This window comes from Lacerta agilis, chromosome 6, assembly GCF_009819535.1.
Source record: "Lacerta agilis isolate rLacAgi1 chromosome 6, rLacAgi1.pri, whole genome shotgun sequence".
NCBI lineage: Eukaryota > Metazoa > Chordata > Lepidosauria > Squamata > Lacertidae > Lacerta > Lacerta agilis.
The window spans coordinates 47737532-47761848 of NC_046317.1; the positions used below are offsets into that span (position 1 = coordinate 47737532).

General features: G+C 47.5%; 1 protein-coding gene across 2 annotated transcripts; it reads right to left on the reverse strand.

Annotated features, from left to right (window-relative positions):
• Positions 1–1876: 1876 nt before the first annotated feature.
• Positions 1877–24097, reverse strand: CSF1 (colony stimulating factor 1). 2 transcript variants are annotated; one of them, XM_033152462.1, is made up of 10 exons: positions 23773–24097; positions 18238–18369; positions 12917–12982; positions 11141–11314; positions 9407–9563; positions 7868–7871; positions 6682–7810; positions 5190–5248; positions 4819–4877; positions 1877–2929 (listed from the first exon to the last, which is right to left on the reverse strand). In XM_033152462.1, exons 2-9 carry the CDS (start codon positions 18361–18363, stop codon positions 4820–4822), a joined length of 1773 nt encoding a protein of 590 aa, XP_033008353.1. In that variant the 5' UTR covers positions 18364–18369; positions 23773–24097; the 3' UTR covers positions 1877–2929; position 4819. The 2 variants fall into 2 exon arrangements, with proteins under 2 accessions (XP_033008353.1, XP_033008354.1); XM_033152463.1 differs by lacking the exon at positions 7868–7871 and having other exon boundaries at positions 6682–7805; positions 9419–9563.
• Between the last annotated feature and the right edge of the window lie 220 nt (positions 24098–24317).

Below are 24317 nucleotides of genomic sequence, written 5' to 3' on the forward strand. Positions count from 1 at the left end.
GAGATCAAAATTAGCGTGTGCAAGCCTTGAACACCAACCAGGCAATATGCCCTCAGGGTCTCAGAATGCTGCACACACACTCACACATTATAAGGCATAATATGATGCACTGGCACATTGAATAAGAGTCACCAGCATTTGGTGCAAACATGGAGGCATGCTCACATCAATGGAGTGACATACATCGCACGATCAGCCCCTTACAGAGTCTGGCTAGGTGCACCCACACCTTCCTCCAATACAAACAGTCTATCAACATTTCATCCATTACATTATATAACAAATGGGGGAAGGCAGCGTCATTACCCTGAGGCCAGCTCAGCGTCACAGCTACAAGCAGAGATGGAAAAAGCATGGAGGGCAAGAGGTGAGGCAGATAAGGGCTGCTGGTTGTGGCGAGGACGGATCGAGAAGAGGCACGGAATGGCAAGAGGCTGGACCAGATGCACTCACTCATCGACACTCACTCATTCAATCCAGGGTGGGAACGTTCTCAGCACACGGGAGGCAAAACATGTTAAGTATACAAAGTGCAAGAGCTTCACTTCACTTCAGAGCTGGGCTGCGGCAACTCCCGTTGGCCCTCTGCTCATCAGCTCTCCACTACAACATGGAAAGAGATGCACAGGGGAGCAAGGAAAGTGTGGGTCCTCTTGGAGAAAGCCTCCAGTAGCAGCTCCCGGGTCGGCAATTAAGCTTAAGAGCAGAAATACACATTAAACACAGGTTGGTCCTCAAACCCATGATATGTTTGGAATCCTAAACTGAGGGTGTAGCACTGCAGGGGATAGGCAGTGGGTATGGTGGCAGGTAGCCCCCATTAGATTCTCCCCTGAAAATGCCTTCACACCATTAAAAAACAACAACAACTTAACCCTTGCCCACCACCCATCTTCTCAAATTCTAAGTAAACCCAGCTGGGAGGAATAGAGCTTGCAGGGGCATTTGGAGGAGAAACAGCAAGTTTATGTTGTTGTTATGAGCACCCCAACTTTCCAATGTTTCCCTGCAAGTTTCCCCCACCATTCTGCTTTAACTTGGAAAATGTAGGCATGGGAACACAGATTACCAAAGTCCCCGTTTCCTAAATTAATTTGTGGAAGATGGGAGGGGTGGGTCTTAACACTTTCCTTCCATTGGTACAAGAGATCAAGTCTGCGGGGTGTGTGTCAATCTGTGTAAAATGGTAAAGCTCTGGCAGTTCCGAGGCCCAAGCTCACCTTGGGGGGGGGGTGTCACTGCACAGGGCCAATATATTTAACTTCTGTACTGCTGAAATTCCCTGCAGTGCCCCGCATTGTTCAGCAGGTTCTGGGAAGTGGATAATCTAAACACAGTTGGAAGAGGCTGCATCTCTCCTATGGATATAGTTACAGCCACTTCAGTGCCAGATCTGCTCATGTCCTGGCTTACAAGGCATCACTTCCTGTTTGGGTCAAGACACAATGCAGGTGGGGTATGGGGACCAGGGAGTGATGTTATATTCTACATTTTCTGACAATATTACCGGAGTGTGTAACACACTGGATTTCAGTTGATGGGTTGCATCAGTGATATAAACACATCACTTTTTCCAGGCAGATAAAGGTTGTGGTTATATATCACCCCCAGTATCAGAGGCATTGTGCCAGATGCTGGGGAGCAGCAGGAAAGGACTTCTCTGCTCACAGCCCACTTGCCAGCTTCCTGTGGGCATCTGGTTGGCTACTTGGGTCTGAAGACAGAGAGATCCATTCATAAAGCCCTGCTAGAACAGAGATGGGAGCAGAATCCCAACAGAACAAGGATTTCTATTAGTGCAATTCACTACCCACCCTTCTCTCCCTTATTCTGCACTGGAGAGTTGGGAGATCCTCAAAACAGGGTTTTTTTTGGGGGGGGGGTGCCATTGCACAAGCAGAAATCTTTCCACCAATGGGACAGTTGCTTGGTGCTACATTTATCTAACCCCATTTTTAAAAAAAAAGCCATCTTAAGCTAGGAGTCGCCATCATAAGGCTGTGCTGTATTCCTTACCTAGTCTGCCCTAAAGTGCAACTAAAATCAAATTTTATTAAGTGACCCCTGCTAGTCCTGGTAAAAAGTTAAAAAGTTAAAAGCGGGTCCCATTTTGTAGATTGGGATTAATAAAAGGGGGTCCCTGGAATGAAGACATAGAAGGCCACTGGGATAGCAAACTCTCAGATTAATGCATTAGGCTATTTGGGGAGTTAAAAATGGAGGATGTTTTGCAGGGGAGGAGGGAAAATGGGTGTCCTTCCTTGGGCTACATTATACACATGGCTTAAAGGCAGGTGGGGAGAGAGTGCCCATTCTCTACAGAACCACAACTTGCCATTATTCATATCTATGGGGAGTTATGTCTAGGAAAATATATAGATATAAGGCCCAAAATCCTATGTCTTCTCCAAAGGAGCTGGAAGCCCTGGAAGAGAGTCTTCTTTCCCAGATACATAGCTGTTCAAACTGCAGACTCAACATCCATCTCTGGAGAGGATGTCACCCTTTCCACTCTGGAAGGCAGTAGGGCACAGTGGTTCTTAGTAATTCCCTCTCTCACCATCAGAAGAGGCCTTTTGAAGTCCAAAGTCAGCTTCCAAACAGTTTCCATCCTCCCCACCAAGCTCCAGCTTGTTGTCCGACTGGCAGAAAGAGGGCAGCTTGCAGTTAAGTGTGAAAGCCAACCTTGAATGCCAGGAATAAATATAGCGTCCATTTCCCGATGAATCCCTTTCCATCGCAAAAAAATTAAAACGTGTCTGGGAAGAGAAAACACTCTTCGTGGGAAGGGACTGCAATTGCTTCAGTTCCCAGAGTCCAGTTTGTGTTAATTTCTCCCAGCAGTAACGAGAGCGCTGTCCTTTTAAAAAAGAGGGGCTGGCTGCCCAGTCCCCACGTGGCTTGTCATCCCAGAGGGAAAGGGGTCCAGCTGGAAAGAAGAAGACAAGCATTACAATGACACAATGTCTAACCGCATTGGCTCAAGCGTAGGCCAAGCCACTTTGCAGGACTCGGACAAGGCAGATTTCCATTTTAATAATTTTCTCTTCAGGGAAAATTAAAGCAATTTATGAATAGAACACAGTTCATATTTACAATATAACAACAACAAAAATGCAACAATAATATTAAAAATCCCTTCTCAGCCGACAATCACAACAACAAAAACAACAGTAGCGCCATAGGAAGGATCAAAGCACTAAGGCTACCAAAAGTTTTTTTGTTTTTGTTTTTAAATAGAGCCCAATTTTTGAAAGCAATATTGCCAGATACACATTTCAAAACTAAGCTAGTTTACTAGCCAAATTTTGCTTGCTGAAAGAGTTTACTCAGTGTTTCTTTGAAATGGAGGACTAACACATAGGATTTTTTTCTTTTGCTTCTTGACGGGTATGAAATTTTCTTACCTTCCCCCCAGTGGGAAGGCAGCTTTGGGAGTGCACTTTTAAACAGGAGAGGAGAAAGTTGAGCAGTTATTCTCCCCCCCCCAAAAAAAAACCCTGAGCTGAGCCTAGTCTCATGTGTGACTGATCTAAATGAAGCCATGGGAAGCAAATCACAGAACTTCAGGACAATGTATTCCAAAATCCAGATTAGAGCCATACCTTTATTAGGTCAACCAAAGTATGTTGACCTAATAAAGATATAGTTCCCCCCCCCCAGAACTTTCTTCTGGAAAGGGGAGAGGATTTGGTCAATTATTTATTTATTTATCTATCAAATTTGTATATCGCCCTTCATCTGTAGATCTCAGATGCAACAACAAAAGTCTGTATCTGGCCAAGAGCCTTAAACCGGAATGTGGGCAGGAGGCGGCAGCAGACCTTCAAATGAGACTCATTTAGTCTTTGAAGCAGGGCAGGTTTTAATGACCAGCAGCTTTGACTCCAGCACATCCTACGAGGGCCACTTTCTGCTCCCACATTTTACACAAGGGTGACTCCAAACATTACAACAAACAACAACAACAACAACAACAACAACAACAGGAAAGCCCTGCAAGCAAGTGGTAGTTTTCTAAGCCATTCCTCAGTCCCCACCCCTAAACTAAGAATGCACCACAAATTGCATAGATCCTTATCTGCGGCTGCCCCCAAGGACAAAGTCACATTCCACTGCACTTAGACACATTTTCGGGAAACATGTCCCTACGCAAAAAGGAGGTAGCAGGTTGCATGTGCCCAACGGCATTCGGCTGGTCAATAAACCAATTTCTGAGCCCACACACAGAAAAGCACACAGGAGCCATGGGGAACCAGATCAAAGGCCCATCTACTCCAACATCCCGTTTCCAGCAGTTGCCAGCCAGGCACACCTGCCAAGGCACCACATGCCAGGCAAGAAGGCCCTCAGTCTGTCCCCAGTAGCTGGGAATCAGAGGAAAGCTGCCTTTGAGTCTAAAAGGTCCCATTTTCCCCACGCCCATCCAGATTTGTTTGTGGCACAAGGATGTGCCTCAGCTCCATCCATGAACACACAACCCCTCCAAATAGACCTTCTCTGGAAAAAGAGGGCCAGAGTGGACAGGGAGCTTCTCTCACAGTACTAGAACCTGAGATCATCCAGTGAAGCTGCATGCTGGGAGATTCAAGGCAGGCAGAATGAAAGGAATTCTTCATGCAGTGTAGTTAGAGCTATGGAATTCGCTTCCAGAAGATGTAGCAATGGCCACCAACTTAGAAGGGGGTTAAGACAAATTCACAGAGGATAAAGCTATCAGTGGCTACTAGTCATGATGGTTAGAAGTCTGGCTGGCCACTGCAGATACAGAATGAGGGAGTGGGTAGCCCTACTGAATCAGATCAAACCTGTTCTTACCTCATAGTTCCTCCTCCTGTATCTGCAATTCCAGATCTCCCTCCCCTCTATTCAGTGGCCTAGGGGGGGAAAGGAAAAAAAAAGGATTAGAAGTCCAGCACTGAAGACTAAAAGCAAGAACTGATACATCATGAGTCTACATCTCCCTCTGTATGGTAGAAATCCATCTGGTATCTTTTCCTCTCAACAATAGCTGGTGTACCCAATAATTGCATTCTGTGGGGAACAGGCTAAGTTTTCAGACATGGGCTCTACAACTCACTGCAACCTCCCAAGGCTGATGGAATCTCAAGGAATTAGCTATCTGAGAGCAAGGGGCCTATTTCACCCTAGTTATACATCTGAGTTACGCAAACCTCCCGCCCTCTTACCTTCCTTCTTGCCTTTCCAGGTTTCTCTCATTTCTCTGCAGTCGCCTCCTGGCTAGCATCTGCGTGGAAGAAAGGAAATGTTTACTACTATAAGGAATGTTGATATGAAGCAAGAGTGAGGTTGCATGGCTAGTATTGTCAAACTGGCTGTGCCGATTGAGATGCTAGGGTTGTCCTAGGAGGGCAAGCAGGCATGTTGCCCCAGCAAGCTCTCGTTGTAGTTTTGAGGGCTAGGAGGCCATCAGTTCACCCATTAACCAGCAACTTTACCAGTTGCTGGTAAAAGCCCATCCCAAGGCCCAAGCCCAAGCATAACTGGAATTTCCCTAACTAGGGCAACCTAGTCAGATGGGCAGAGTACAAATAATAAAATTATTTTTTATTATTTGTGCCAATGCCATTAGCACCCACAGAACTGGTGTCACAGGCACAGGTGAGGATATGCCACCAGGTTCCTGCCCTGTCCTCCCATACCATTTTAAACACTTTGCCTTTTATATCTACTTTTCTCCATAACAGTTCCATGAACACCATCTCAACCACACTCTTCCTACACTTAAAAAAAACTCTTATTCCCCCTGCCGTTGCATGAGACAGGGATCTCATTGCAGATGGTGAACAATAAAGACAGCATTAAAAGAAAGCTGCTACTTGCCTGAAAGCATAACAAATATTTTAGCATGCAAGAAACAACTACATCCCCTCTCCTAACAGCAGCGATAAGAGTCAGCCTTCTGAACATATACACTGACTGCAAGGCAGCTCCACAAATCAAGAGATGCTCTCAGTTTCCTATAGGACTTCTTAAGCAGTGGGCATGAATCAAGCATGTGCTTGGGAATGGTTAAGCCCTGTCCAGAACCGGAAGAGGTGGTCAGTTAACACTGGCAAGATGAAGTACAATGGACCTTGCTGGTCCAAAGCTACATATCCATTTGGTTCCTACTGGGAAAGGCATCACTTTCAACTCCCAGAAGACTTTCCGTCCAATTAGGCTGGAAAAATGTGACCGTTGTTAAGACAGATGAGAGAACTATGTCACAGGAAGGAGAACTCATCCGCTCAACATCACCCAGCAAGGACAGCAGAATTCACCCCAAGCACTAGGCTCTTGCTGCCAAGAACTCTTCCAGACTTTGAGGTGCAGAGCCACAAGAGAGTTTTCCCCATAAAAAAAAACAGATCTAACTTGTGGCTGCAGAACTGCTTGGATTACGTTCAGCTGCCGGACACAGCAAAAGTGGGAAGCATGCACCGGGAGATGCATACCCCTTAAGACCTAGCTGGCTAATCTTTCCCTCATCCCAATAAAAGAAATGCAGATAGATGATTGCTCACATCCAATAACGTTCTACCCAGAGCAGAGGGAGTGTACTTTGAGTTCAGCCACTTCCGCCTTCTCCATTGACGTATTCACAAGGTATCGCTATGCCCCACATTTGCAATCCAAAGAGTATAAAGGAGAACAGTTTAAGTCAGGTCTGGGCCTTACCCTGGATTTATGGAAGTAGAAGAGCAGGCCACCCACGGCCAACAGGATTCCCAGGACACTGGGCACCACCACATAAGTCACAGCCATCCCTTGGGTAACTCTGGCTTCTGGCTTCTTGCTGTGCTTGTCTGTGTTCGAAGGAATGAAGCTCAGATCAGAGCCGGGACCTGGCATGCTATCCTCCGGCTCCCTGCCCTTGGCTGGGCCCTCTTCTTGTTCCGCTCGTCTCTCTCGGAGCTGGGTGTTCTGCAGTACTCCTGGGGCTCTACCTTGGCTGCCCGAGGAATAGCTTTCTGGGGGTACCTGCCTGTGAGATGATGGACTGTTTGTGGTGACCACCAATCTAGAAAGCTGTTGTGCAGCAGAGACAGGATCCTCAGAGACAGGGAAGAGTGTGGGGTCACTGGGCGAGAGGGTTGCCCCACTGCCACTGGAGGGCACCCCTGAGCTCTCTGCAGAGTCCAAACTGGCAAGAGACGCCAAAGTCAGGCCAGATGTGCTGCTTGTGTCAGTCATAGCCCAACCAGATACATCCATTTCAGTTGATCGAAGCCACTGCTTTCTGAGGTAGGGTTTGGTTGAGCCAGAGAAAAGGGAAGAATGGGAAGGGAATTCATGGGGCCATGTCTGGCTGCTGCCAGCCCCAGAACCAGGAAGAGGAGACCCTGTCCCCATAGGTTCAATGCTTTGTTGGCTAGAAGGAGGGGGAGAAATGTTTTTGAGCCTGGGGGACCAGGAATCAAGGGTTACGGCTGAGTCCAGGAAGGATGCAATGTTTGCAGACAGAGGGTCAAGTCCCTGGGACACAGCTGCCAACGCTAGTTCTTCTGGCGGCGAGGACATGACAGCCTCAGTGCTAGCTACGAAATCCGTGGGTGCTGCAGCTCCTTGGCCCCTTTGGGTGCTCCTAGGCATCCTGGGCCTGGTGCTACCCTGTGACCCGCCTTGAGTCTGCATGGTGCCAGGCTGCATAAAGAGCTGGAGAGTGCTGGCAGCTGCCTCTTTGCTGTCCAGCTGGTCTGCAATGGAAGAGGAGGGCTCAAAGGTTGGAAGGAGAGAAGCTGAGCCTCTGCCACTCATGGGGCTTGTGGCTGGACACGGGCAATCCTGGTCAGTCACCACACCTGAAAGATCCAGATAAAGAGAAGAGAATGGCCATAGAGTAACCAGCAAGAAGAACAGAATGGATGCTTCAAGCCGAGATCAGCCCCTTCCCTCAAAATCCACCATGCTAAGGCAGGGCAGACCAGTGCCAAAAAAGCAACAAAACAAGTAAATGAAGCAGAGGGAGCAAGGCAGCCACAAGGCTTCCAGGGGACCAATGGATGGAACGAGACACTGCAAGGTCAGCTAGGAACAGCAACTCCCAAGAGCATCACATGCAGCCCAAGATTGCTGAGAGCACACAGGATACCAAAGAGGCCAAAGAACCAACTCTGGAGGAACAGCATCGGATCAAGATTCAGCTAGTTTAGCAAGCCAAAGCAAGGGCAACCAGAGCTTCGGCACATGACTCCATGAGCAGAACAGCAGAGGGAGCAAGTTGGTCAAGCAAGAAGCAGCTGATCAAGCAAGAATCAAGGGAGGAAGCATGGTGCTCCTACTTCGCCGTCCTTCCCAGCATTGCAGGCAATGTGCACACAGGGACAGAACATAGAATATGGACTCAAGAGGAAGACAGCGACTGCATTCTCCACACCGGCACAACCAAGCACCACTCAGAGAACGGGCAGTGTCATTGTGCCTATTGGACCGGATGAGCAGGCAAACCAAGCTAGGAAGTGGTTCACTTGAGGCCAAAGCAATAAGCCTGACCGTGTGAGCATCTTCTAAAAGGCGGACAGTAGGATGGCTTTTTCTTAAGCCTGTTTCTGAGAGTTGCATGTATGTGTATAAGAACATCAACAGCAATGCAGTGTCTTCTCAACTTTCTCTGTCTGCGTAGCCCAGTGCCTCCCTGCCTGGCCAATCTGTTTTGAGGGCCACCACAAGCATGACATCTCCAAACCTCTGCCCTGGCCATAACATCAGAAGACCCCATTTCTGCAGGTCACATACAGACATGGTATGCCAAGCCACTTCTGGGATTTCCTCATGGTCTGACCACAAGCAGACAAGACTTATTTGTAAAGGTCAGGGTACATCAAGAGGGTACTTTGCATGAGCAAAGAACTTCCAAGGTTAGGAGAAACCCTTCAGAGGGGATCTTTGAACAGCCTTTGTCAACACATTTTGAATCTTCTCTTAAGCTATGTGGGGGAAATGCATATTTTACTGGGAGAGGGGGAGGTGAAAGCTGTCCATTGCAGCATTGAGGTATGGGAAAGAAGGCCTTGAATTGATTGTTGGACAGTCAGTTTTGCCCTTGCCACAGATCAAAGAGATAATGCTCATTTCAAAAACATGGAACTTCTGTTGACTTAAGGCTTTAGCAGTTAGTAACCGCACAAACAAGTGTAAATACACAGAGAAGCACACAAACAAATGCGCACAAATAGCAGCTCTGGAATACCCTCCCAGCCTGGAATGCTCCATGTACCTCAGCCTTCACCCATGCAGTGACACCTCCCAGATGGCTAGGGCTAACTAATGGCAGCTGAAGCCCAAAACATCTGGACAGCGCCAGTTTGGGAAAAGCCAAGCTAACTTAGAAGCCTCCTGCTCCTCAAATGCTGCCCAGCAGCTGCCAGGAGATGCAAAAAAAAAACCCAGAATTTTCTGTTACCTGCACTCTTCCCTTCTGAGTCAGAACATTTCTCAAAGACACTGCTGCAATCGTGGCTGAAATTTCCTTCGGACAAGATTTCCTTAGCTTTGCTGAAGTACTCATGCACCAGCTTCAGCATCTGCCTTGAAGTCTGGGAGAACGGCTTGGTGCAGTGCTGTAATTGACAAAGAGCAAGTAGTTGGGGTGGTGGTGGTGGAAATCAATGAGCCACTATCTGAATCTACCAGAACCAAACAGCCACCATAAAAAATATCCGAGGCAGCATATGCAGCAAGAGGCAGTCACTGTGACCCAGCAAAGGCTATCTGACTACATAAAGCAGGCTTCCAGCACCTCTGAATTCTCAGTGATGGACTCTGAACCCTATTTGGAGAGCACTCAGCAGTGTAAGAGTTCTAAAAGGTCCCAGTAGTGCAGAGAAGAACTTGCATCACTTGTGATGCTGCTAGAACCATCAAGAGGAGTTTTCCTCCAGCTGCAGATAACCAGCATAGGTGCTGCCTAATTTTTGTTACTGCATTTATATCCCACCTTTTCTCCAAGGTTCTCAAGATTGTGTACATGGTTCTCTCCTCTCCTTTAATCCCCACAATAACCCTGTAAGGTAGGTTAGGCCATGAGGCGGTGACTGGCCCAAAGTCACCCAGTGAGCTTCATGCCCAAATGGGGACTTGAACTCTGGTCTCCCAGGTCCTACTTCAACACTTCACCCACTATACTATACTGGCTCAGTAATTTGGATGGAGGCATCATGGATTAAAACTCCCTCCCCTACATCATGGTCATGATCTGACTCATGGAGTCCTGCACCAGCAATTTTAAAAAAAAAGCATGCACTGAGCTAAAGAAGTGAGTAGCATTATGTGTAGAGCAGCCCAAACATGTGGGAATGCTTAGGAGTGTGGATGATGATATATTACTTTATATATCTCATCCTAGCTTGTGTTAACAAGCTCCAAACTTAGCAGAGTTCCATTCCCTTTCTAAAGCACAGCAGAGACGGTTGCATAGGCTTGCTAAAGCCTCTAGAAGAATTTATATTCCTGGTATATTCCCCTTACTCTTAAAAGTAAAGACACAACACTTCTCTTGAAAAGTATAAAAGAGTTTACTCACAGCTTTTCATCCTGAGTTACAGTACAGTCCCAGAAGGCAGGCTAGCTTAGATAAATGTATTTACATGTGTGAAGCTGGTTCCATAAGGGAACAGGCTTCAGCTGTGCCCCTCTCGGCTGCAAGCCAAGAGAGCATCCTGTTCCTTGAAGAGAAGAGTCCAAAAAAGAGAAAGATGGAGACTGGCCCCTGTGCTTTTGTGTAAACCTGCCCAGGTGAAACCACACCCATTTCCAGTTACATAGAGGAAGTTGCCTCAGTCCAGGTAAACAGGAAGTTACAGCTGGAGGACTGAAACACCTTCACGTCCACTCTATGTTTTGACTGCTCTGTGTTTACATCCCACATCACAGACCGCTGTTTTCAATCCAGATATTGTGGAACTCCCAACTACCACCAGCTCCAGCCAGCATAGGCAACTGCCAGAAATGATGGGAGCTGTAGTCCAGCAACATCAAAAGGGCCAGAGGGTTCTCCACGTCACACAAGTATTATCAGTCCCCAGCTTCTTTCCCACTTCCATAGAGCACACATTTCAGCTGCCATTTAGTCTCCTAAGTCTCACCACAGATCTGTTAGCATCTGTGAGAACTACAAGTCTGGTAAGTAAGAGGTTACCTTGCTCTCTTCTTCATCCCTGCTATTAATATTCATGCAGTCTCCAACTTCTATGTGCCAGTCCTTTACATCCTTCATTGTGTTAGAGTTTGGAGTATTGCGCTTGAATTCAATACTTTCAAGGATGTTTCTTAGAGGCGAGTATGCTGCTCTGAGAAAGCATTTGGGGTCATCCTGGAAGGCAACAGGGACAGGTGTCCATCATAGAAAGACTCATGGCTGGTGTCAAAGATCAGCAATGCACGGCATCTACCATCATCAGCCCCCAGAGGCAGTTGCTACTTCTCCTTGTTGGTGCTGCAGATTCCACCTTCCCTCTCCAAACAAGTGAATGGTGGTTGGAGTGAAAAAGAGGACCAGCTTCTCTTGATCTGGCTTCTCCCTCTGAGTAATTGAATTGGATTGGGTCCAGAAGAACAGGCCAAGAGAATGGGCAATAGCAGCTTTGAGGAACCCCCAAGCAAGGGCTGCTTTAAAATAATTCCCCCAAAGCCTGAAGCCAGCAGAGATATTTCTCCAAGTGTCCTCCAGGATGAAATACTCCATGATACAACCGAGAGACCACAGGAATTGTACAACATCTTATAAGGGGCTGGGATGGGCAGGAAGCCCAAGTCTACCAAATCCATGACTGGTGACTTAACCACAAGGTCATCTTATGCAGGATTTTAGCTCAAACATTCTCTAAATCAGTGAACTCAGGGTTCCTCAGAAGCTTCATCAAAGGTGCTTCAGTAAGAAGATCAGGAGTGAGAGAGAGAGACACATTGCTGCCATTACCAAACTTCCTCTACAACAAGCTGTGCCAGGCATGTGTTTAAATCTCAATAGGCCCCAGCCAGAATCCCACAGGAAAAGTGTGTCTGTTCCCAGATATGGCCCAGAATAATCTACAACAAAATGGAATTATTTGGCAGATACACAGCGGTTCCTCAGCTAAGCTAGTGGCCCCGTTCAACAGTCGAAGTATGGTTTAGTGTTTTATGTGTGATGTGCTTGTGCTTGTGTTTGCACAGTTCCTCCTCACCTGGAATGGCCACAAGGAAGAGATTGGAAGCATCTGATTCCAAACCAAAGTTCTTCATTTATATCCAAACTCAGGGGAAGTCTGCTTAGTTTAAGCAACGAATAGACAACCAACTAGGATCATAAGCCATCATTTGAGTCTTAAGATCTTGATCATAAGTCAGGATCTTCACCACACCATAATTCCCTGGGTTTCGACATAGAAGTGGTTGGTTTGCAACCAGAGATGAAAACTTCCAAAGTACTTGTGACTATGCAAGAAGGAGGGATGTGTGTATGTAGGTGGGGGTGTGGAGGGAAAGCACATGAACCTAAGGCTTCAACAGGCTCATAATGCTCAAATCATAGTATAGTATTAAAAACACAAACAAAACAATAGCGTAAGGTGTCCCCTGAAGGTATGATGTTCAAAGCCACTGTTCTCAACTTGGGGTGGGGAGCCAGCCCAGGCCACAATCCCTTGCTGTCCTGCTCTGTTCTCCTCCTCCAGGGATGTTGCTTGGCTGGAATGTGCCCTCAAAATGCAACCACCTTGATGGAAGATGGAGAGTGATGTATGTCTGGTCCTTCCCACTTTTGCCACCCCCAGCAGTGGTATGTGGTCCTCAGAACATTGCCCAGCAGGGATGAAAAATGTTTTTTTCCCCCCTGCCCCTTGTCTAAACACGAGACATTCCTTGGTAAACACACACCAAGTCCCACAGGGGTGTCAGCAGCACAGCAGGTGCGTGTCTCTCAATTCCAACTCACCAGCTCTCTCTCATCCACATACTCAAAGGACAGCTCACAAGAGGGCTTCATCATCTGGCTATCAACCTGTAACAAAAAGGCACAGTCAAGTCAAAGCAACTTTAGTGGACTTTTAGTTTCCTTCACCTAGGAATCCAGCATACAGGAAAGAATATCCCCACCAGGCTACACTGCTAGGAATATTTTATTGGGCTGGGGGGTTGGGAGAGGAAGAGGGGGGCGATTCTGGAGGTATAGGATGACATCCCTCTGCTTACTGCAAAGGGCTAGACTACGGTCTTCTACCTTCTGCACTGAAATAGTTTACAGAGATTAGGGTTAGGGGCAGCCAAATACAGTGGTACCTTGGGTTAAGAACTTAATTCGTTCTGGAGGTCCGTTCTTAACCTGAAACTGTTCTTAACCTGAGGAACCACTTTAGCTAATGGGGCCTCCCGCTGCCACTACACGATTTCTGTCCTCATCCTGAGGTAAAGTTCTTAACCCGAGGTACTATTTCCAGGTTAGCGGAGTCTATAACCTGAAGCGTCTGTGACCCGAGGTACCACTGTAGTAACAGTAGGACAAGATTTAGAAATGCGTGCTTGAGTATCTAAGAACTCTCTTCTTTTTACGGTTTTGCAGGACTGATAATCCAAGGGCCAACTCTGTCAGCCAGCTGCATCACTTTGCTGGGAATCCACTGCTGTGGCTACTTGGCCAGCTAAGATGTTGCAAATACACCCAAGCTTCTTAAAAACAAACAAACCACCCTCTCCCCAAAGATTTCTGGGTAAATTTGCAGCATCTTGGCTGACTAAGCATCTGAGGCAGTGGGGGCTCCCCCATCACATCTACTCAGCAGAGCACATATACTTTAGATCACAGAGGACACCTGCGATGTGAACCCTGCTATTTTCTGAACGGCAATTTGTTAGAAAACATACACTGCACATTAGAGCAGTAGTGGTAGCATGCGCACAAGCATATGACCGGCGTCATGCACCAGGGGCACCAAGCTCTTGCAGCAGGCCATGCTACAAACCAGCAAGAACCATGTTGTGGCCATTGAGCCAGCTCTGAGCTTTGCTAATCCTTACCAAAGCAAACAGCTGGCTCTCTTTGCCCAGAGGCAGAAGTCAAGAGTCTACCACCCTGCTGTGCCTTCCAAGTCAAGTGCTGACTCAACACTTTAGAACACCTTCTCCAGCGATCACAGCCTAGTGCCGGCAGGGGGAAAACACCAGGGAATGATTTTGAGCTTCTTCAGCAGGCCAACGCGAGATGGGACTGCCAGGAGGGCATGTCGAACTGGAAACAATTGCTTCATTATCTGGAGAGAGCAGCCGCCAGCAACATTTATTCATCACAGAGAAGCCCAGGCAGAAGAAAGCATAGTGGTGGGGGGGGGGGCAAAGTTTAGGTTCACTGCCCTAAAAGACGAGGGAAGCATATGCAGCAGTAGGAGCATCTCACTTTCAGTTTTGGTTTTACAATCGTGATCCCGTTTCCATTTGGCCAAGAGATCACAGGATTTTGGATTCTATGGAACCAAGAAGAACAGCTCTGGGGTCAGCACAGCAACAGCTAGCTAAACAACCTAATCCTTGGCAGGCAGTACAACATTTTGATTTGCATCCTGGTTTCTTGCACAGAAACTTAAAGGGGCAGCAGCAGAACTTTTTTTTTAAAAAAAGAATTCCAGCACTTTGCAAGCCAGACCACACATTTTACAGCAGTGCTCTCTCCTGAGCATTTTCTTAAATCCGAACGGACTATTTTCATTTCACCTGATGTGCTACAAGATATCTAGGTCTTCATTCATTATTCTCCTAATTAAGGTTTATTGCCCCTTTAATGTAAGCAAAGCACACCAAAAGTAGAAAAAAAACAGCTTTGCAAAAACCCGAGTTACTTTTTTCTGCTTCTTTTTTAAAAGAGGAAATCATTTAATGGTTGGTGGTTGCAAGCCCAAATTACAGCTAAGTAAGAATCTCAATCATGGAGCAGTGATCAAATGTTAGCTTTGACCAAATATATCAAATTACTTTTGGCCCAGAAGAGACTTTGTGAAGAGAAGTTTATTTGTACAAGTCAGACACTGTGTTATCACTCTCAGACAAGAGATAATTAGTACCAATTGTGTCCTTGATACTACATAGTAATTTGGGTAATGTTAAGGCTTTAGAGCTTTCTCCTCCAGCATTTTCAGAGGGGAAATTAGTGGCATGATTCTAAGGCCCCTAATCTCACACCAAAGCTCAGTTTCAACCCCACACCCTGACTATTACGCATTGTAGATGGCAGTAAAAACCCCTTAATTACTCTGCAATGGCGCTGACCACCTCCACTGCTTGGAAATGGCAAGAGTGTGATTTGCTATAGCCTAAAAAAATGTACTGTACTTGAAATGCATAGTTACTCTTTGATATACCTCAGCAGCTGAAGTGTGCTAAGTGGCAAGCTGTGCACTGCATGGTGCTTTAGCATTCCTCAACTTGTGTACTAGAGACAGAATGTGCCCATGTAAACAGCCAGAAATTAGCTTTCCAGGGGAGAGAGCTGAACCCTGGAAAGTGACAATACATAATGCATTCTCAGGAATTTGTTTGTGAAGTGAGTATTTACATAACAAGCGGAAGATTTCCACTGACTCCTGTGGAGGAATTACTAAGGTGTTCCCAACCACAGAATTTCGACACTCAAATGATGAAAAAAAACCAGGGAAACCTTGCAAAAGGCAAACAAGGAAACCAAATGCTCTCTTAATTGTCAGATCTCCCCCCCCTCCCATCATGGTTTCTGGCAAAACAGCTGTCACTGACCGGCAAAACACAAAAAGTTAAAGGCTTGTTTAAATGGCTTCAGTCTTGTATACCTGAAGGAGTGTCTCCACCCCCCATCACCAAACCCAGATACTGAGGTCCACCTCTGAGGACCTTCTGGCTTTCCCCTCATCGCAAGAAGTGATGTTAGAGGGAACCAGGCAGAGGGCCTTCTTGGCAGTCATGCTTGCCCTGTGGAACGCCCTCCTGTCAGATGTCAGGAAAACAAACTACCTGAATTTTAGAAGACATCTGAAGGCAGCCTTGTACAAGGAAGTTTATAATGTTTGATGTTTTACTTTGTTAGAAGCTGCCCAGAGTGGCTGGGGCAATGGAGTCAGATGGGATTACTACTACAGTACTACTACTACTACTACTAATAATAATAATAATAATAATAATAATTTGTTTACAGTATTTCACACAGGTCCAGCTGTTGGGGGTATCTGAATCTGTGTTATGTATAGCAAGGTTTGGGTACTAATTCCCCATGTTTGGATAAAGTGAATTTTCTGTAACCAGTGTTTGTGTAGTGGGACCTGCATGTACTAGCAACTCATAGCAACAAGGTTTGCAGAAGGCATCTCCCAAAGGCAAAAGGATGGGGACAGCATATAAGCATTTAATTTTATCTCACCATTTAATTTCTAAATTTCTCCATAAACACAAGAAAAGGTTTTTAAGGTAGCTGACTAATGTCTTACTAAACATGAAGCAGTTCAAGGGTTGTACTTCGTTAGCCACATGGATGTCAAGGTGGCAAACCTATTTTCGAGCCCAAATAAACTCAGGCTTTTGTGCCACCCTATGCAGTCTTGTGGGAAGAGGGAGATGTTATTGATCAGCATCTTTGGAACCAAGACTATTATCTTAGTGCCTAATGCATGTTTGGGCTACAGAATGAGCAAGCTGTTATGCAAACCTAGAAAATGGAAGAGGGTCCAACTAAGGATTCTACATAATGCTGCAGGTACAAGAACTGTAAGATTTGATCCCAAGCCACTCCAGCCTTCTCTCAATATAGTTGCACCAATTATCAGATTGTCTGGAGGCGGTTGGAGGATGGATGGCAGCTAACAGATTGAGGTTGAATCCCGACAAGACAGAAGTACTGTTTTGGCGGGACAGGAGGCAGGCAGGTGTGGAGGACTCCCTGGTCCTGAATGGGGTAACTCTGCTGCTGAAGGACCAGGTGCACAGCCTGGGAGTCATTTTGGACTCACAGCTGTCCATGGAGGTGCAGGTTAATTCTGTATCCAGGGCAGCTGTCTACCAGCTCCATCTGGTATGCAGGCTGAGACCCTACCTGCCCGCGGACTGTCTTGCCAGAATGGTGCATGCTCTAGTTATCTCTCGCTTGGATTACTGCAATGCGCTCTATGTGGGGCTACCTTTGAAGGTGACCTGGAAACTACAACTATTCCAGAATGCGGCAGCTAGACTGGTGACTGGGAGCGGCCGCCGAGACCACGTAACACCGGTCTTGAAATACCTACATTGGCTCTCAGTACATTTCTGAGCACAATTCAAAGTGTTGGTGCTGACCTTTAAAGCCCTAAACGGCCTCGGTCCAGTATACCTGAAGGAGCGTCTCCACCATCGTTCTGCCTGGACACTGAGGTCCAGTGCCAAGGGCCTTCTGGCGGTTCCCTCACTACAAGAAGCCAAGTTACAGGGAATCAGGCAGAGGGCCTTCTCGGTAGTGGCACCCGCCCTGTGGAACGCCCTCCCACCAGATGTCAAAGAGAAAAACAACTACCAGACTTTTAGAAGACATCTGAAGGCAACCCTGTTTAGGGAGGTTTTTAATGTTTAATAGATTATTGCATTTTAATGTTCTGTTGGAATCCGCCCAGAGTGGCTGGGGAAGCTCTTTAGCCTGCAGAATCACAGCACAGTCCAGGCGGCATCCAGCTGAACCTCCTTCTTAGTAGCATGCTCAGTGTTAACACTCCCTCCTCACAATATTGGCTCCACTTATTCCCAATTAAAATGGCACTATTTATCCCAATTAAAAGCAGTCATTCAACTTCCTTCCACCATCTCTTCTCTACTTTCATTTTCTACCTTCCCCTTTCTCAACTTCTGCCCTTAGGGCAAGAACAGCTTGCGAACGAAGAAACAAACAGTTCCTGGCACTGATGGATTAATATATTTCCTGTTGATTTTTAGTAGTTTTCATGCATTTGCTTAAAAAGGCAAACTGAACAAGATCATTCAGCATTCTGAGTGAGACTGAAGTAACAAACACCAGGGCCACTGCCTTCTGTTGACCAAAGGAGCTGGTAACTTTATGCCATCACCACACGATCTATGTATATTTTGTTTTGGGCCTGAACCCAGGCTCGTAGTTCGTCTCCCCCAGACATACCACAAGTGGTAAGCCAAGAACAAACCTTGGCTATGGTTTGTGGCTTGTCTGGAGAGGTGCCTCTGCCCAGCGTAAGATCCAGGTGATTCATCTTCTGATCCATTCTTTCCTGCCATCTTTGCTGTACTAATTGCAAAGAAACTCACCAGGTCCAGCAGCCGATTCAGGTGAACATCGTGGATTAAGCGGCTGCAACCTCTGTTCTTCTGCTCTGTTCCATGGATAGCGCAGGCCACGAGGAGGAGAAAGGCCGCTGCAATGTGGGAGATCATCTTTTCCTGTGCAACAAATGAGACAGTGTCGGGATTAAACGTGGGGGAAGCCTGTACCTTCATGCACCCTCTAGCCTTGTGGACATAAACATAAACCTAAGAAAATATGAAGAGCCCTGCTGGATGAGACCCAAGGCTCATCTAGTCCAACATCCTCCCACCGCACACAGTGGCCAACCAGATGCCTATAGGAAGCCCAGAACCAGGATCCGAGTGCAACCCCTTTCTCCCCATGGTTGCTCCCCAGCAAACTATTCAGAGGCATACCACTTCCAATACTGGAGGTAGAACAGAGCAACCATGCTTAGGAGCCAACCTCATATCCCATGAATCTGTCCAAACCCTTTTTAAACCAGCCAGATTGACAGCCATCACTGCATCTTGCAGGAGCAAATCCCATGATTTAACATATGCACTGACGGAAGAAGTAGTCATGAATCTACTCGCCCAATCTTATCTGATCTTGGAAGCTAAGCCGGGTCAGGCCTGGTTAGTACTTGGATGGAAGACCACCTGGGAACACTAAGTGCTATAGGGTTCCTGTCAACCTAGATAGCTCAGCATGGTGCTGATAATGCCAAGGTTGGAAATTTGATCCCCATATGGGGCAGCTGCATATTCCTGCATTGCCGGGGGTTGGACTAGATGAACCTCAGGATCCCTCCCAACTCTACAATTCTATGATACTACCGACATTCAGATTTGTTGGGTGGCCTTTGTTCTAGCATTATGAGAAGGCAAAGAAAACACTATCTGCTTTCTCCTTTCAAATTCTGTTTCTGCTCAACATAAATTCACACTACACTGCAAAAACGCATCCCAAAGCATTTATGTCTGGCTAGCCCAGTGATGTGCCTGTTTTGCTATTTTTAGATATAATAAAGTGTTGTAGAATTTACTTAACTCTTTTTACAAGAGCATCCAGTGTTTTGTCCCCTGCAGTGTGGTCTGCCGCACATTATCCTTCCAAGCCGCAAGTGCTGGAGAATCAGTCGCTTCCCCTAACTCTGTCCTCTCACTCCTGCCCGCCCACCCGCCACTGCCAATACCTAGCCATGACATCTTACTATAGGGGATTTGAGTTAATTGCTATGTATAGGAATTATTAACATCTTCTGGATGGAGACTTTATAGCTATGACTGCACCTCACATTTTTTAAATGAAGAGAGATGAGGTTTTAACTATTGTCTCGTTACTTCCTTCCGAGACTCGTACGCTTCGCGCTTTCCCACTAGGCTTTTTGGTGTCCAGACTATGCCATTACATAAAATAAATAAATACATTACAATTCCACACTTTGGGCGTGCCTCCAAAGATAACCGTTTCCTTCTGCCACCCATGGTGACCTGCAGAAAGCACTCACTTGTGCATCTATTTATGTATGGAGTCTGCACCACAGAGGTGTCCTATTTCTCCACAGATGCTTCCGTTATGTGTAAGAATTAAAACAGAAAGAGGACCCTTCCCAGCAGCTTCGGAAGAGTTAAATCTGGCCTGCAAGCATTCCTTTCCCATTCCTCCCCACACCCCACCGCCTTTTCCTCTTTCTTATTAGGAGAAGGAGAGGTCAGCTGTAGCCAAGCTGGGAATTTCCCAGTTCTTAGGCCTCAGCTGGATTCTGCACATTCAGATAAATATGCCTTTGCCAGTCTGTGACAGCACTGGCTTTTTCCCCCAGGAAGGAAACGAAAACAGCTCTTGCTTCTCTGCAATATGTTGAGATTTTATTGCTCAAATTCTCTCACGATTAATCAGCCTTCCTTTCCTCTTCAAATTATTTTATCCTCCCTTCATTGCCGTCTCTGTCCCAATCCTCTTTTCTTCCATAGCACCAATTTCCATTTTTCTAAACAAGGGTCACATGGCCTCAAATTGCCCAGGTGCCACTGGAAGAGAGCAAACCTCATTTGACACTCTTCAGCCTTCCCACCTGGAATTTCCCCCTTTGCATCTTTGGCCATTCCATCAGATCATGAAGGCATTTCCCTTTTCTTTTTTAAAGAGGATTTATCTCTTCTTCCTTCCATAATGCATTCAGTTCTGGAGCTCAGTGCCAGGAGACACTTCTGCTCACCTTAACAGGCTATGCAACTGTTTCAGACAGAGGGCAAAACTAAATACAGTAGCAAAACTAGGGTGGAGGGCTGTAGTCTAACTTGGGTTCAAGCATCCACCAACTTCTTGAGGTCATTTTATGTAGGGTAAGTGTCACATGCTTTTTTCCTTCTTCCCCCAAAGCAGCCAACACAGGCCACTGCCATAGATGGAACTTTGCCTCTGTTTCGCTACTTCTCTCCCCACTAAAGGGTTCTGGCAGCTCATCTCCAGGAGCTCCCTTGAACAGCTGGGCACTTGGATGATACTCAGCAGTCTACTAACCAGAGTGCTAACTGCCTTCGCCCACGTGATGTTGATACTGGCCTCTGAGGTCCTGCTCATTGTCTGCGGCAAGGCAGAGACAACCAGTCTCTGGAATCCCCTCCTCAGGAAGGCTTTGCCTAGGACAATGTGGTGGGTATCCAATGGCAGGCAGGAGGGGCTAGTTTGTAACCTTCTCCAGCTTCCTTGTGGTTCTGTTGCAAGGAGTTATTTGAAAATAACTTCCAGGGGGAAAAACAGGAAAGATCTCCATAACCAAAAAGGGTTGCAACCATTGGTTGTTCTACGCAGAACTACAAACCCACAAAAATTACTGGACATGACTAACAAAGGTCCATTAAACGGGTGTACTCCAAGTAGAACTTTTAATACTGTGGATTGTATCCAGCACAGAACAAAACCAGTTGTCCAGCCCAATTTGGGTGCAACACACACACACACACACACAAACACACAGTTGGTGTGTGTGTGATATAAGAGACTAGCAGATGGGGTTCCCCCCCCCGTACATCTGCCTCCCTGTCACTTCTCAAGCAACTGTATTTAGTGTTCCAGCAACAGCTGTGAAGCCTCTGGTGCCACCCTAGTGAGACACTAAATCCACCTTCTGCCTAGTCTCCTCTCATGCTCTTTCAGCTAGTCCAGGCCAGCCTTCCCCAACTCGATGTCCTCCAGATGTATTGGACTACAACTCCAGATGTTTTGGACTGCAGCTCCCATCAGCCCCAGCCAAATGGAGGGCACAGGGGTAGGAAAGGCTGGCCCAGGCATTTCATTCCTCCTTCCTTCCTACTCAAGCACAGTCTCTCTCCCTGACATGTCCTTGCATGTCCACCCACCGTTTTCCTTGGCATCTTCCATTCCACAGTTCACAAAAGACACTTTGCTCCCAAGCTCACATGAGACTCATTCTATGCCATGACATCCATCAGCAAGAAAGCATTACTGGGAAAGTCCCTCAAATGCACCTAGCTGCCGGTCCAGTCACTGGGCACAGAAAACAGGAAACATGAAAGGAGGGGAGGAGGGAATAATTAAAACATCACACATAAGGTTTGGAAGAGGCTTCATAGCCATGCTTTGTTTATTTAACCTTGCCCAATCACAGAAGGCTCTGGAGATTAAAGTTTCCATCCCTTCAGCAGGTGAGTGCATGCAGAGCACATTAGGACTTTCCCCGGTATTTCAGTGCAAAACGAAAGACTGTAATCCTCACCTTGCTCAGAATCAAGACATTTTGCTATGAGGGAAGGAGGACAATATTCTGCTCCCCAAACGCACACATACACTCTGCATGCAAGTGCTGACCAGACTGACAGCTGAATCTTCTTCATCACTAGGAACAGGATCTTAACCTCAATTGCATCCAAGGGCACAAAGGAGGCTGCGTGTATGACACACACACAGCTCTGCCCTCAAACACTTCAGTGCGACTCAACATCTGCTGCCAGTTGCCTCACTCTGCCCAGCGCTAGGGCTAACCCCGCTTGTTCAGCCTAAAAACCAATTGCATTGGGAGATAACTGGAAGCCAAGTCCTCCTAGGAGTCCCACCCTCTGAACGGGATGCCCCTTCCTTTCACTCCAGAGAGGTGGGGATGCACAGCCATCAATCTGCAGCAAGGGACAACAATCTGCATATTGCTTAGAGGGCACTCCTGGTGTCTGTGTTGCAGGAGGCCAGCTTCAGACCCAGATCTCAGTGAAACCCACCCTCATATGAGCATCATAAAGCTTTTTCTGCAGCTAGGGCATAGGAAGGCAGAGCTGCAAAGCCAGCACACTTGCTAGTGGAGGACAATAATCCACAAGAATCATGTGGGCAGCTCCACTCCAGTCAATATTTGCACTGTTAATGTCTCATGGCAGATGGCACCGACACAACAACCTGAGGTATTGACAGTGCGGCAAGTTGAAATACCATGCCAGAGGCAATTAAGGCTGCAATGCAAACCGCACTTACTGGATAGGAAGCTCAATTGAATTCACCGAGGCTTACTTCCGAGTAGGCATGAGTAGGATTGCACTGTAACTACTCAAGGCTATGTAGCCCTGTGCTTGCTCGGGGAGTGGAATAATAGAATCGTGGAGTTGGAAGGGACCCCGAGGGTCATCTAGGCCAACCCCCTGCAACGCAGGAATCTCAGCTGAAGCATCCAAAACGCCGCGGGCCTTATTTCCGAGAGAACACGCGTCCGAGTTGCGCGGCAGGGTCAGACCTCCACCCCATCCGCCTCCTAAGCCTGAGATTTCTGACCAGCTTGCAGCGTCGGCCGCGCAGAATGACAGGAGGGCGTGAAAGGGAGGTGGGGAGGCGGAGAGCAAGCGGCGCACAACGCAGGGAAAGGGAAGCCTCAATACTTGGATCCAGGCAGCGGGTGGGCGCAAAGCAAGACCGAGTCGCCCTATGCCAAGGGTGCCAACTTGAATAAAATATTGGAGGGGGGGCAGGTAAGCTCCACCCTGCATAATCGATCACATGACGGGGCTCACCCATACAATTTGAATGGCAATGCCCATCAACTTGGGGGGGACGGACCCCTCGGCCCCGAGAAATTGGCTCCTATGCCCTATGCCCAAACCGGGACACTTGGATGGGGAAAGTTTCTCGCACACGGATCAGCAGCGGGGCTTGGCGCGTCAGCAGTCCTCTCCAGCCAAAAGCGGAATACCTGGCTGCAAAGTTTGCGCCAAGCCCTGCGGCCCTCCTCGTGTTTGCTGCGGAGTAAAGCGCCGCGTAAACACGCCGAGCCCGCACGCCTCGGGGGAGCAGGCTGCGCGGATGAAAGTGCAGCCACGAACTTACTCGCGAGGAAGCACGCCCGCCACCCCCGTCTCCCAAACGCAATGGGGGAATTTGCGCCCTTGGCAACTCCAGACCCCCTTACTTCGGCGGGGGGGCTCGTGAGCCGCTGCTGCCTAACTTGCTAGTCTTATCAACTCGAATATTTTTTTTTGGGGGGGGGGGTTACAGAAAAGACCCAGGCAGTCCCCTCCGGATGGACTCCGCTTTTCCGGCTCCCTCCTTACCTTGGCCCTGCACGCAGCCCGCTCCGAAAACGCCCCAATCCGCCGCCTTAAGATCCGGGTTGGCGAGAAAGCAGCGTCGGCGGGCGCGCCTTCTTTCCCTCTTGCAGGCTAATCCCGTTTGCAGCGGCGGCCGGCGAAGGGGGCTGGGACTGTGTGCTTTCAGTTCGCGCGAAGCCCAGGAAATGCTGCCTCCGTCCGCGCAGTGCCGCCTGCCTGGCTCGTCGGCCTTATAAAGCGCTCCCTCCGGAACATGTGGTTTACGGGAAATCACCTTGGATCGGCGCCACGCTCCCTCCTCTCGACGGGCCCTCCCCCACTTTGTAAAAAAAACAAAAAACTCTTTTTAAAAAACCCTCTCTTTTTTTTGTCTGCACTGTTCTAGTCCCCTCCCCAGATTTGTCACTGCGAAACCACCGAAGCTGCAGAACTAGGAAGAACTTAAAGAAGCCTCTGCTCGACCCCTCTCGCCTCTCCAGACGACGGGCCTTCTCCGCATCGCGATGCCCGGGTGGGTGTGTTCACCTGGGAATTTCCTTCCTATCCCT

Coding starts and splice junctions, on each gene's coding strand:
- CSF1 (XM_033152462.1), bottom strand. CDS start 18,363: ATGATCTCCCACATTGCAGCGGCCTTTCTCCTCCTCGTGGCCTGCGCT. Junction 12,983..18,237: donor TGAATCGGCTGCTGGACCTG/GTGAGTTTCTTT, acceptor TTTTTGTTACAG/GTTGATAGCCAGATGATGAA. Junction 5,249..6,681: donor TCTACTTCCATAAATCCAGG/GTAAGGCCCAGA, acceptor TCTTCCACGCAG/ATGCTAGCCAGGAGGCGACT.